Below are 12,500 nucleotides of genomic sequence, written 5' to 3'. Positions count from 1 at the left end.
CAGCAGTTATTCTGTAGCTTTCTGCTGAAGGTTTTTTTTTTTTACACAAAACGTACATAGCAAGTTCCAGGAGTGTAATTGAGATGTATTGCGAGAGGGCTTTGGCCACTCTCTGACCTTTTAATTACTTTCCCTTTTCTGGTCGGGTCTTAGGGGACACTGTTTACACAGATTTGAGCACTGGGCCTCTTTAGTAGACCAACAAACCCCAGCCACTGTGTAAAGACACAGTTTTCCTCAGGGATCAGACGTTTACCCACACCACGATTGATCACTTGTGTGAAGCTAGACATCAGTGAGATACTGGCCTGCTTTTGTATGTTTTTTAAAGCAGATATCATCTCCATGTAATGAAATGACACTGCTGCAATTTTTGATCGTGCAATACTAATCATAATATTATGGAAGGGTGAATTTCTTGTCCTAATTTTATAAGGGCATGGAAAAGCAACAGTATGATTAGACTTAAAAACAGCTAGTACAGGCCATTGTCATAATGGAGACTTTGACATGTTGAAGATTGATCTTGTGAGGACAGAAATATTAATATCAATATTGAATCAAGTCAGTTTTTATAGTGAACTACACATATTTATATGCTAGATATATAGCTACCTCTGCTGATGAAATCAGTTATAAAGTCACATCATATACTTTTAAAATAATAGGGTCAATCCAGCAAAATATGTAATTCTTAATTTTTGTCTGTTATCGTTGTCTACATTTACATTTGACAAAAAACGTGTATTTTATGTAAAATGGTTCATATAATGAAAAGTATAATAATATGTTCAAAAACATTTAAAATTTGTGCCACAAAATCTCCTTATTTTATTTTTATTATCAGCATTGTGTAGGCACAGTATTGCATTGTGTCAAAACAGTCGTCAAAACATTATTTAATGCAGGTGTCCTCTTGAAATGATGTTTTTGAGACTGTGGTTCACATGATGACACTAATGGGCCATTTTATGACTTTGGTCACCCAATATCTCACTGCTTTGGCTAACAGCGGGGAAGGGAGTGTCCATCAATCACCGTTTCTTTAACCAGTAGCGTTTTCCTTCTGTTCAGGTGTGGTTCAGCAACCGACGAGCCAGGTGGCGCAAGCAGGCAGGAGCCAATCAGCTGGCAGCCTTCAACCACCTGTTACCTGGGGGATTCCCCCCCACTGGGATGCCAACCCTGCCAACTTACCAGCTCCCTGAGTCCACCTACCCGACCACTACACTGTCACAGGGTAACACCTACATACCCAATACTACCTTGTCATAAAGTAATACACCTACACCTCAGCTACACTGTCACAGAGTAATACACTTACACCCTTATTCTGCTATCAATGGGTAATGCACCTGGAGTGTTTTATGAAATGCACACACCAGTGTTCATGGTGTGCAGGTGACCCCCGGTCAGTACCCTAATCAATATCTGCTGTTTGTGAGCAGCAGGTGAACGTGCTTCAGTCGTATTTGACTTTTGTCGTGAACACAGCAATCGTTCCTCATAAGGCCTCATGCACCCACATGCCTTTGTTTAACAATATAACGAATTCAGCCTGTTAGCCTTCATTTGCCATGCTGCCGACTACAGCAGAGAGATCCTCCTTAGGCTGTCTGCATTGTGTTCTGGAATGAGTTCATTTGTGCAAGATGCTTCTTCTGTATGCTTCTAAAATGTTCATAATGACAACAGGAGGTCAAACTGTCAACTCACCTGCATCTCAATGAGGAGGGAAAGACTCATGTGGGTCTAACTGTCAGGCAACTGGTGATAAACACATTATTATCTCTTAATTAAGTACCACTTCAGTAGTTGGCAGTGGTGAGCAGGTATTACATGGGTAATACAGGGATCCAGTCCTACAGTGTGAATAAGTAGTAGTAATCACTGTTTAAAAAATGTGCTTGTCTCATGATATTTACAAGACACAGTTTAGTCATTTCCTAACACTGGTAGTTTACCTACAATCCAAATGAAAATCTTACTACCTGCTTTTTATAATGTTGTTAAGCCATCCATAAATAACGAGCTGTAATATATTTATTAAAGGGTTTCCAACTCTGAAAATAAAGAGGGACCCATTTTGGAGTGATTGAGTATGAGGCCACCCTGCTTACCCTGCGTTTTTTCCCCTTCCCCTAGATGGCACCAGTACGGTGCACCGCCCCCAGCCTCTGCCCCCGTCCACCATGCACCAGAGCGGGCTAACCGCGGACAGCAGCTCCGCCTACGGCCTCTCCTCCAATCGCCACAGCTTCTCCAGCTACTCCGACACCTTCATGAGCCCGTCAGCCTCCAGCAACCACATGAACCCTGTCAGCAACGGACTCTCCCCTCAGGTCAGTCGGGGGTCAGAGGTCAAGGGTGTAAATACACATTGTATTGGCAAACGTCAAGTCATCTCTCATGTGGAATTACACGGCTGGAGTGCTCGGTGGATCAAAGCGTGCATGCCTTGTCCACAACTGTATCTAGTTTCATATTTAACTGGTGTTCTCTGTAGAACACAGGGATGCCTTTGGCTGATATGTGTAATTGCTATTCCTTAGACATGTTAATCCACAAAGGAAAGAGTAAAGCAGATTTAACCGGTAGATATGATTTGGAGGTTTTTTTTGTTAAAGCATTACGTTTTGCAATTAACTGCAATTAATTATCATACCTTTCACAAACGTCTATCTTAAAATTAATACTTTTTACCAATGTAATTAGAATGTAACCAGAATTTCAAGTGACAGTGGTTGGTCTGCTTGGATAAAAAACAACTAGTTGGAAGCATAGGTGAAAGGAAACATTTTAATCTTAAATCTGAAAACAGAAAATAAGCAAAATACTTTCACCTAATCTCATACTTAACTGTCAGGAGCTGACAGTGACCCAGTGCTATTTGATGGCACTTGATGGAACAAAGTAGTTTTTTCAAATGGCTGTTGCCTGGTTCTTGTGCGCCTGAGCCCTCAGTCCAGATGAAGGAGGCTCAGAGCTCAGCGCTCAGAGCGGGATTGTGTGCGAAACGCCAGAGCTTGGAAGGCTTCTCGGCTCCCTCCAGTGATGTCACTCCCGGCACAATAATCACAGTTTTGGATATAAAGCTCATTTCTCCCTTCTCCTGCACCCTCAGCAGAGAAGATGCTGCAGAGCATTACTGGGCGTAATTTGATGCCTTCTGTCCTAATAGGAGTTTAAATCAATAGGAGGCATTAGATTCATCGGTAGCTGAGCAATTCTCCTCCATTGGAGAAAATGCTGTTGCTCTAGTATCTGTGCGTGAGTGCGTGTGTATGTGTGTGTGTGCGCGCGCGTGCACGCGTGTGTGAAAAGGGGGGATTCTGTATGTTATCCTTTTTGGGTACCTTGAACAATAAGCATTCTAAATGAGACTTTCTGGTAGGGGTTGATTCCTAAATACCGCAGAATAAAAAATGACTGATATTGATGTAAATCACTGGTGAAGAGTAAATTATATGCAATTACCCACCAATACTGGGCAGTCTTGCCCACCCTAAGCAACAAGATCTGGCTAACAAGCAGAAAATAAGATTGAAATGGTGTGTAAAGAGTTGAAAATGAATTTCAATGCTGCATTTGTCCGCAATTACCCCCTCGTTCACACATATTTTATTGGGAGTTTTTTTTTTTTTTTCAAATATTTCTCAAAGCAGATTTGAAACATTCTGGTATTACTCTCTTTTTCTCTGGAGAAGAAAGAATTAAGGATTTGATGACAAAAAAGAGATTTTCTCTTGTAGTGGAGAGTTGGGGGATAACACGGGCATTTCACAGCATGTTTGATTGTTAATCATAGTGGAGGGGCTTTACGAGCTAATGCTCTCCCTGCAAACCTGCATAAATATCAGGAACATGGCGGGCTTTTTTATATTAATGTGACTATTCAATCCCAGCTGCAGAAATGGCTCTCTCTCTCTCTCGTATGCGTTTGAGAGCAGTATTTAAAATAATAAACCTCTCCTGTTTTACATTACAGATTGCGACACCAGCCTTTAGGCAGCAATATGAAAGGATTTTTTTTTCTGTTGAAGAGGTTCCCTTTGCTTTGTTGTGCACATATGAATTTATATGCAGAGATATCTTTTTTATTAATTAATTTTTTTGGTGGGAGAGACTAAATGTGTAATTGGAGACGTTGTCGATGCTTGTTTTAAGACATTAAGAAAAGAACGGATGAAGGCCTCCGTTTCTGTGTAAAAAAAAAAAAAAAAATGGTAAAAAAAAAAAAATCAAAATATGTGACATTTTAAGCATTCTGAAATGGACTTGAAAATGTTGTCAATGAAATGATGCATTGCTTCATGTAGATTTTAGCTGCAGCATCAGTGGAGTTTGGTACAGGCTGAAATGGGAACGGCCGCTGGCGGATGTGCCAGGGGTGCACATTTAGGTAACAGCATGGGCTCAGCTGGACACTTGTGTGTGAGATCGAGACTGTGGTCTTTTCTTTTTTTTTTTCCAGGGTCTCCTCAGCCCATGAATCCCACCCCCTCACCTTCTCACCCCCCCCCCCCCCCCCCCCCCCCCCCCAAACCCCTGCACCCAAGCCCACAAGAGACATGTGGCAATCCCATCAGGCCCTTATTGTGGGGGAAATTAATGTCCTCTTTGACAGGAGTATCATAGTTCAGGCCGAGCCATCACACCCTGCTCCCACAGCCAGTCCAGTGGCATAAAAACCCCTGCCAGCACCCCACAAGACAAAAACACGTCCACATTCTCCCCTTCTGCAAGGAGGGCAGCCTGCATCTGCTGCAGTCACTTATGTCTGTCTATGGATCCCTTCTCTCTGTCACTCGCACTGGTCTTCTCTCATTCTCCTCACACACTGCTACCTCTCCCTCTCCCTCTGTTATATATATATATATATATATATATATATATATATATATGTATACAGTCACCAACAGCCAGAGAGAATATTCCCCTAGAGAAAGTGTAAATAGAGAAAATTTTGGTTCCATTTCTCAGATTGAATTGAGGAATAGTAATCTGTCACAGCTCCAAACAAGGTCCCTGTGAGGAATGGCAGTGGATTGAGGGGATGAATACAAGGATTTCAATTAACAAGAAAAAAAAAAAAGTTTTTTGTTTTTGTTGTGGTTGTTGTCAGTATTAGAATATTTTCAAACAAATCAGTCCTTTTAAAACTTTATTCCCCCAAAGGATTTTTTTCTTTTCAAAAGTTCTTTAAGTTCATTTTTTTCCCCACAAAACAAACCATTTACTGTTTTTCTTCCTGATTGGGTGTAATTGGTTCAGCAGTGCTCATGGCATGATGTTTACTTTTCACTCTGTTATATTCGTCTGAATTATACCACATCCAAAGTTCAGTTCAACCAGAGTTTTTTTTAATTTTTAATTTCATATATATTAAAAAATCACATAGAAAAAGCTTAAACTTTAAATTGTTTAAAATCTAAACTATTTTTTGTATTACATGTCTTTATCTATTATTCATGCATACATTTATACATACATACATATGTACACTGTAAACATTGTAAGTGTAAAAAATTATAGGAGAGAATACTGCAACAAACCTTGACACTGACACCTGACAGTGATTAATTCCTCTTGTTCTTCTTTTTCTTATCATTATTTTGCAATTAATTGGTAAAATTGCTACCAGAATTTGTGCAGTCTCACCTAAGGTCACCCAATGTCTTAACGTTGTTTTTATATCAGTTAAGTTTACACACGTATGCACACAGACACACGCACATACACACACGCACACACACACACACACACACACACACACACACACACACACACACACACACACACAAAACCATACAGTATGTGGCTCCTCCTGCCTTGTTCACACTGGCTAAGTGCATTAATTCCACATTATTAGCAACAAAGAACACTCCTTTAGGTCCATACAACTGAGTAATAGTACATTTCAGCATTATTCTCGTCTTAAATCCCTTTCTCACTCTTTGTCTCTCTGCTTCCTTCCTTCTACATAGTGGAAAAACCTGTCCTTACTGCATTTTCCTGCTAGTCCTTTTCTCCTTGAACAGGGGAGAAAGAATCTAATATGGTCAGAGTTTCAGACGATGTCTGTTGGAGGCGATATATCAGTGTATATTTGCACGCTCCGTGTATTTTTTTTTTTTCCTTTTCCCACCATGGCTAGTTTAGATGGGCTACTCGTTACTGGTAAAGATTGACAAAAATGTGTGATTTTCAGTAAATAAGTTCTGGTGGCGGCCCGCCGCAGAGTAATGGCACCCTGCTGCGTCTGTCCACCCAACAGGTGCGCGGGTCGTTCCAGGGGCCTGCCGCCGCCGCCGCCGCCAGGCTCGGCACGTTATTATCAGGCTTGTTGTTGTTGTCGTCGGTAGTGTCGGCGGTTGCGGGTAATATTCCTGTCCTGATGAAAACGATGCTCTATCAGGGGTGTGTACTGCTCAGACCCCCACCCCCCCTTGCTTGGCGCAGGGGGGAAAGAGGTATGGCCAGATTTCTGTGGCCTCTCTTTCACATCTCAGCTGGACATGGAGCTGCGCTGGAACCCTCTGCAAAAATGTGCAATTTATGCTTGGGTGAAAAATTTGTCAGATTTTATTTTTTATGGTGGGGGGTGGGGGTGGGAGGGGACAATAAATTATTTGGGCATGGTCTTGGATTCTGTCCTGGGGAAATGTATATGAATTTTGACAGGTTAACATTGTGCCATGTTGAAATGGCGATGGTGTATAGATGGATCAGCTCTCAGCATTCAGTGAGTCTATTCCTGAGCGTTCAGTTAGTCTGGTCTTGAGTGTGTAGTGAGTCTAGTCCTTAGGACCTGGAGTCAATAGCAGGCCTGGTGTTAAATGTAAATTTAACATGGCATTCACTACAGATGGGAGAGCTCATGAAAGCTAGAATCATTTTGCCATTTAATAAGGATAGTCAAAATTTTAAATCATGAAATGGAAGTTTTGTTGGTAGTAACTGAGTTGTAATTAAATCAGGAAAATTGAAAGGAGAGAAAAAAAAACAAATTTAGAATTTATAACTTGTTGCAGAAACTTTGATTGCTTGTACAATAGGGACTGGAGGTTTCATTTGATTGTGCTTGTAGGCATATTGCCAGAATGTGAGCAGAATAGTGGCTAAATAAAACAAGAGTTTCAGAAATAGTCAAATGGGGGTTGAATTCAGTGGCAGTGTATGTCTTACTGAATGCCCGCAGTTATTCAATGCTGCATTTTACATTAAATTTCTGCTCAGGACCTTGCCTAAATAATATTAACCTAAGTTAATATACTTCAATATACTGTAAATTTTGATGTACTTATTTGTTTAGTAACACGGCCAATGCTGCCATTAAGGTTAGTGGGGTAAATAACTGTGGCAGAGTCAGGTAATGGGAAAGCATTGCTCATCGTCAAATTTCACTAAACCTAAACAAACTTAAGAAACTTTTTTTCCTTGGTGAAATCTGGTTCACGGTGAGGTAACTTTATCATTACTGTATATTAGGGACACCTGCTGGGCGATCAGAGGAAACATCAGCTTTTAAATCACCTCTCAAGGAAAGAAAAAGGCAGATGTAGAATTTCATGTAACACACATAATGCGGACATAAAACATTTATAAAATAAACAAAATAATGGTAATAAAAATTATATATTTAAAACATTCATGAGGGAATTGCATGTGTACGCGCACAAGAAAAAATTAAGGAACTGCACCTTATTCATATATATCTATAAAAATTACCCAGAATTTCCTGCTTAATACAGCTATTAAAAGACATGCCACATTTTTGAGCACACATTGGGGTTCTCTTTGCAGAAACTGGATTTCCAGGCACTATATTTCTTTGATATTAACCTGATACTGACCTGGTCTTAAATTTATACAGCAAACACTATTTTTTTTTTTAATTATGACATATTTCCATGTGAAGTCTCATTTTTAATGTTCTGTTTTTATCTTTAACCTAAATATAAATAACCTGACTGATTTTCATGAGAGGAAATGGCGATTAGATGCTGCCAGACGCATGTCTCCTTCAGAGGAATATATGACAGCATAAAAATGCAAATACAAGCCTGCACCTACGATTATGTACACAGCACGATGGACCAAGGAGGACACCTTTATATTTTCTGTCATTTTCTGCACGCACAGGCATTTAATAATTCTTATGAAGCAAAAATAAATCTGACATAAATTTTCTAAAACCCCAAACATATCAGTACATCCAGTCTGATTCCCACGGTACCAGAGCCTATGTCTGTATACAGTACAAACGTACCTTAGGACAGAAAAAAATAAAAATGACACTTGACGTACTAATCACACCCTGAGAGGAAAAAAAACATAGAATTCAGGACCTACAGCTGAAAAGAAGAGAAGAGGGGAAAAAAAAAACAATCCACGTAGTCGCAGGTAGTAGGGGAAAGAGAAGAAGGAGAGGGAAAGAAGAGATGAGAAAGTAGTTTATTGCAGTTGGAAGATTTGTGTTTTGGAATGAGGGAACTCTGGCTAGCATTTGATGTTGGGAAGGGAGAGCGAATAGGCTCGGTTTCAGCACTGGGGGATCAGAGACAGAGCCGCGCTCACCAATACTTCCTTTGATCCATATCCCCAGGCCTGCCTGCATGCGCAGTGCAAGCTAACTGAGGCCTCGCAAGTGATTCCTGACAACTGTCTGGCAGAGATAAGGCAGGGGACTCAAACCGCACTCCGGAGTTCCATTAGCACAGCATCCACTTTAAACTGGATGAATTATATTTAAGAAGCCTGCACAGGGGTTGCCAAAAAAGAAAATGTACGAAAAAATTGAGTTTTGGCTCACTCCTTCTCCTTTTTCTCGCTTTTGACAAGACATTGTGCACCTGAATATCAATGAGCGGGAGTTGCACATAGTCTCCTGCGTTATTAAAACTAGTGTATTAAGCCCCTCGCTGGGCGCCATGTCAGCTGGCAAGCTCTACCGTCAACAAATCAAACGGATGAAGGCATATATTTACATCACATCCATACTCAGAGAGCAAGTGAGGGAGGGGGGTGGGGGGTAGAGATTCTTGTTAATTAGAACTCATCTTAAATACAGATACTGTTTCAATTTGGCAAGAATTTTAAAAAATAAGTAAGAGGCTTTAAGAAAAAAAAAAGACGAAACCTGCTTGGAAGCTGCCAAGAAAATCAGGGAATTTAAATCATATCCACTGGCGGAATGTTTTTAGCATAAATTTATTTATTTTTTCAGCTCTTGCTGAGTAAAAATATGAAAATTGGAGTCTTCCTGAAGAATAACACAGCATTTTGCTACTGTGGTATTAATCATAGGTGGTAAGGTCGCTGAAGTTACACAAATATAAACAATTTAAGACTCCCACCATTATAGCTTTGGTTGTGCAGTGCTGACGTGACTAAAGAGATTCACTGTGGGAACAGGCACGGCCACATGGCCCAGGACCAGGTTAGGAGAGGAGGGATTTTCTGTATTGCATGTAGCACCTTCTGGTGGACAGACATTGTAATTACATATTGTATAATGGAATGTGATTTCAAACATATGAAATCTGAGACCGATACAACAAGGCTTATGATCATGGGGTTAATGTTGCCTATGAATGATCTCCCTTTGCTTGGAGGTGTATTAAACTTGCTGAAAGCACTCACTTTTTTCAGGTGTTCATTAACACATAGTAATTGTAATTGAGATTGTAAATGATTACAAATAAGTGTCTCCTTAAGGCTTAAGGTTTTTTCCTTCTTTGTACTCTACCTCAGTTGTAAGTCGCTTTTGATGAAAGTGTCTGCCAAATGAATAAACGTAAATGTAATTCTACTCAAACAACAGTAATACTACCAATAAAACTACTACTACTAGTAGTAATAATAGCAATAAAAGGGTGAGTTTGAACTTGAACTGGCTCAGATGTAAATAACATATTTTGCAATCTGGCAATGTGGGGATACTCTGACAAGCCTTTTCTTACACAACAGCTTAAGAAATCAGGTCTGCCTAACAGAACCTGTTTAGGCCAAATCTGTGCTCTGTATTCTTTCAGCTCAATCTCCAGCACCCTAACGCAGCAGAGTGAGATCAAATGCAGACTTACCTCCCACATTTCAAAGGAATAAGTTTGCCTTGGTCTTTTTATCTATTTTTTTTATTCTTTTCCACCAACTTTTACTCATTTTTTGGCATCTTTTGGCTGATAATGCCCTCCCCCCATCAGTTACTCTCCCTCTTTCTCTCTTTCCCTCTTCATCCCTCCCTCTCTCCTTCGCTCTTCTCTCTCCTTCTTTCTCTCCTTCTCTCTCTCTCTCCCTCTGTTTCTCCCTCTCTCTCTCCCTCTCTCTCTCCCTCCCCAGAGAGGAAACATTATTCCCCTCGCTCAGATGAAAGGCTGTGGCGGACAATAAAAATGCTATTTAAATGCAGGGTGTTTGTGTGCGGGTGAGAGATATTTCCTGCAGAAAGTGAGCTGTTGCATCCTGATAAATAGTAAATATAAGGGAATGCGATTTACATTTATCTTGCCGAGGCAGCCAATATAAATTTCACTAAATCCTAGAAGATGAGGATTTAAGTAGGGACTGGCTGAGACCAATTCACACACTGTGGGTCCCACGCAATAGAAATGCCTATTAGGTTGAGAATTGTATTCCCTTATTAAAGAGTATATGCACTGGCATTGACAGTATCTTGAATACCTATCACACATACACACATATACATACACATTTCCATAAGAAGTTTCTTTATATAGGGATGTGACATCATTTGTTTCCCTCCAGATGTGATTTGACCAAGCCTGGCAGTGTCTCTTCTGTTCCCACTAGCGAATTTTGCTTTATGAAATGACAGCAGACATGAACTGTCACAGTCTGCCTGTAATACACAGCCCTTCTGTAAAGTAGAATCAAAACAGATGAACAATGAATTCTTCTTATGCTAAGGCAGTATTGTAAACTTTTTTGTGTTCATTCTATTCATGTTTTCTACGGAAAAAATATCCATGTGTCATTAAAATATTTGTGAATTGAATACGAGTGGGCATTATGCCACATGGCGGGTCTTGCAAAATTGCAGGAGTCCGTCTCTTTGCCAAGAAGATTAGGGACATTACTATAAAATATTTATCATAATTTTAAAACGCCATGTTTTTAATCACAGAAGGAGTATACAAAAATTGTGTGTGTATGATTTTATTCTATTTGTATATTTATATTTTTAGATAAATTAAGAATGCAATTGTCATTATTATTGACAACTTCTATTGTTATTATTTTGAATGAAAGTTGACAGTTAGACCCTGTTTTTGGCTATTTTAGTTGTGAGTTTAGTTGTTTGGGGGCTGGTGGGGGGTCGGAGTGGGTGTAAGCAGGGGCTGATACCACCTGGGCACAGGTGAGCGCCGCAGTGCTGATGGGTGTGCACTGGCCAAAGCAGAGCGATACCCTGCGCTGCTCACACTGCCTGCCTGGGTTGACCGCTCACAAGAAGGGACGGTGGGGTCGAGGGGTCGTGGGGTCGCTGGGTCCGGCCGCGGGCGGCTGTTGTGAACCTGCCCTGTGCTGCTGAGGGCTGGGAGGTCGCCCACTGGCATGTGCTTCCTGTTAGTTCCAGATACCGCTCTGACAGGTGCAAGGCAGTGATTAATACTCGGGCCTTGCGAAAGTACAACAGCCCCTCACACTCCGCTCTCCCCCTCTTTCACTCTCCCTCCTCGCTGCCTGCCCCATCCAGAAAACATTCTGCTGCTATCCCTTACAAAACATCCACAGAACACCAGCCTCGCACAAAACACAGACACATCACACATTCAGGCGAATAAGCTCAATTTACAGCAGTGTCCTGTGGGGTGTGTGGATTGGCTGTAAGAACTTTGTCGTTTTACCGTAGGATCCTATATGACAATGCCTTCATGCTCGTTTGTTTTAGCGTTTTCGGTTTTAAGTAAGAAAAGCTTAACCCAAACACTGGCTTTGGGCAGATCCATTAGTGCGGTCAGCTTAGCATACAGAGAGTGCCAGATTTGATCCAGTTTTTAATTCTGCTTTAATTCAGAATTTATTCTGCTGGAGCGTCTCTGGCTTTCCTGTTCACTGCTCTCTCTCGCTCTCTCGCTCTCTCTCTCGCTCTCTCGCTCTCTCTCTCACGCTTGCTTTCTCCCCCCTCGTCTCCCAATAAACTGTTGTTGAGTCCCCAGCTGGCTGGCACAAACAGCAGCTCTCTACTCGCAGTCTCCAGCTGAGAGCTATTTCACTATTTATTTACATGTAATTATCGCTATGAGGTGCAGATATTAACACTGTCAAGAACAATTTGACCTGACATTTTTCACTGGGCCTGTTCCCTGCTGTTTTTAGCAAACAACCCCCCCCCTCCCTCCTCTCCCCCCCCGCCTCTGTCTATTCCCAGATCCACCTTGCATTACTTTTGGAGCGAGTCCCTGTGACTCCCAGACTTACCGCCACAAAAACCACTCTTGTGAAGTCATTAAAACCTGCCATTTAATTTGGTG

At 41.1% G+C, this 12,500-nt stretch overlaps 1 protein-coding gene across 4 annotated transcripts in view; it reads left to right on the top strand.

Annotated features, from left to right (window-relative positions):
* Nucleotides 1–12,500, top strand: part of pax7b (paired box 7b) — a 74,751-nt gene that overhangs the window by 48,847 nt on the left and 13,404 nt on the right. For all 4 annotated transcript variants that reach the window (XM_036532602.1, XM_036532600.1, XM_036532601.1 and 1 more), the window contains exons 6-7: nt 1,075–1,240; nt 2,146–2,342. In XM_036532602.1, the coding sequence (XP_036388495.1) occupies nt 1,075–1,240; nt 2,146–2,342 (363 nt within the window). The remainder of the gene's footprint in view (nt 1–1,074; nt 1,241–2,145; nt 2,343–12,500) is intronic.

Source organism: Megalops cyprinoides, chromosome 7 (genome assembly GCF_013368585.1).
Source record: "Megalops cyprinoides isolate fMegCyp1 chromosome 7, fMegCyp1.pri, whole genome shotgun sequence".
Lineage (NCBI taxonomy): Eukaryota > Metazoa > Chordata > Actinopteri > Elopiformes > Megalopidae > Megalops > Megalops cyprinoides.
Note: the sequence above shows the minus strand (reverse complement) of the source record. Positions and strands in the feature narration are given on the sequence as shown.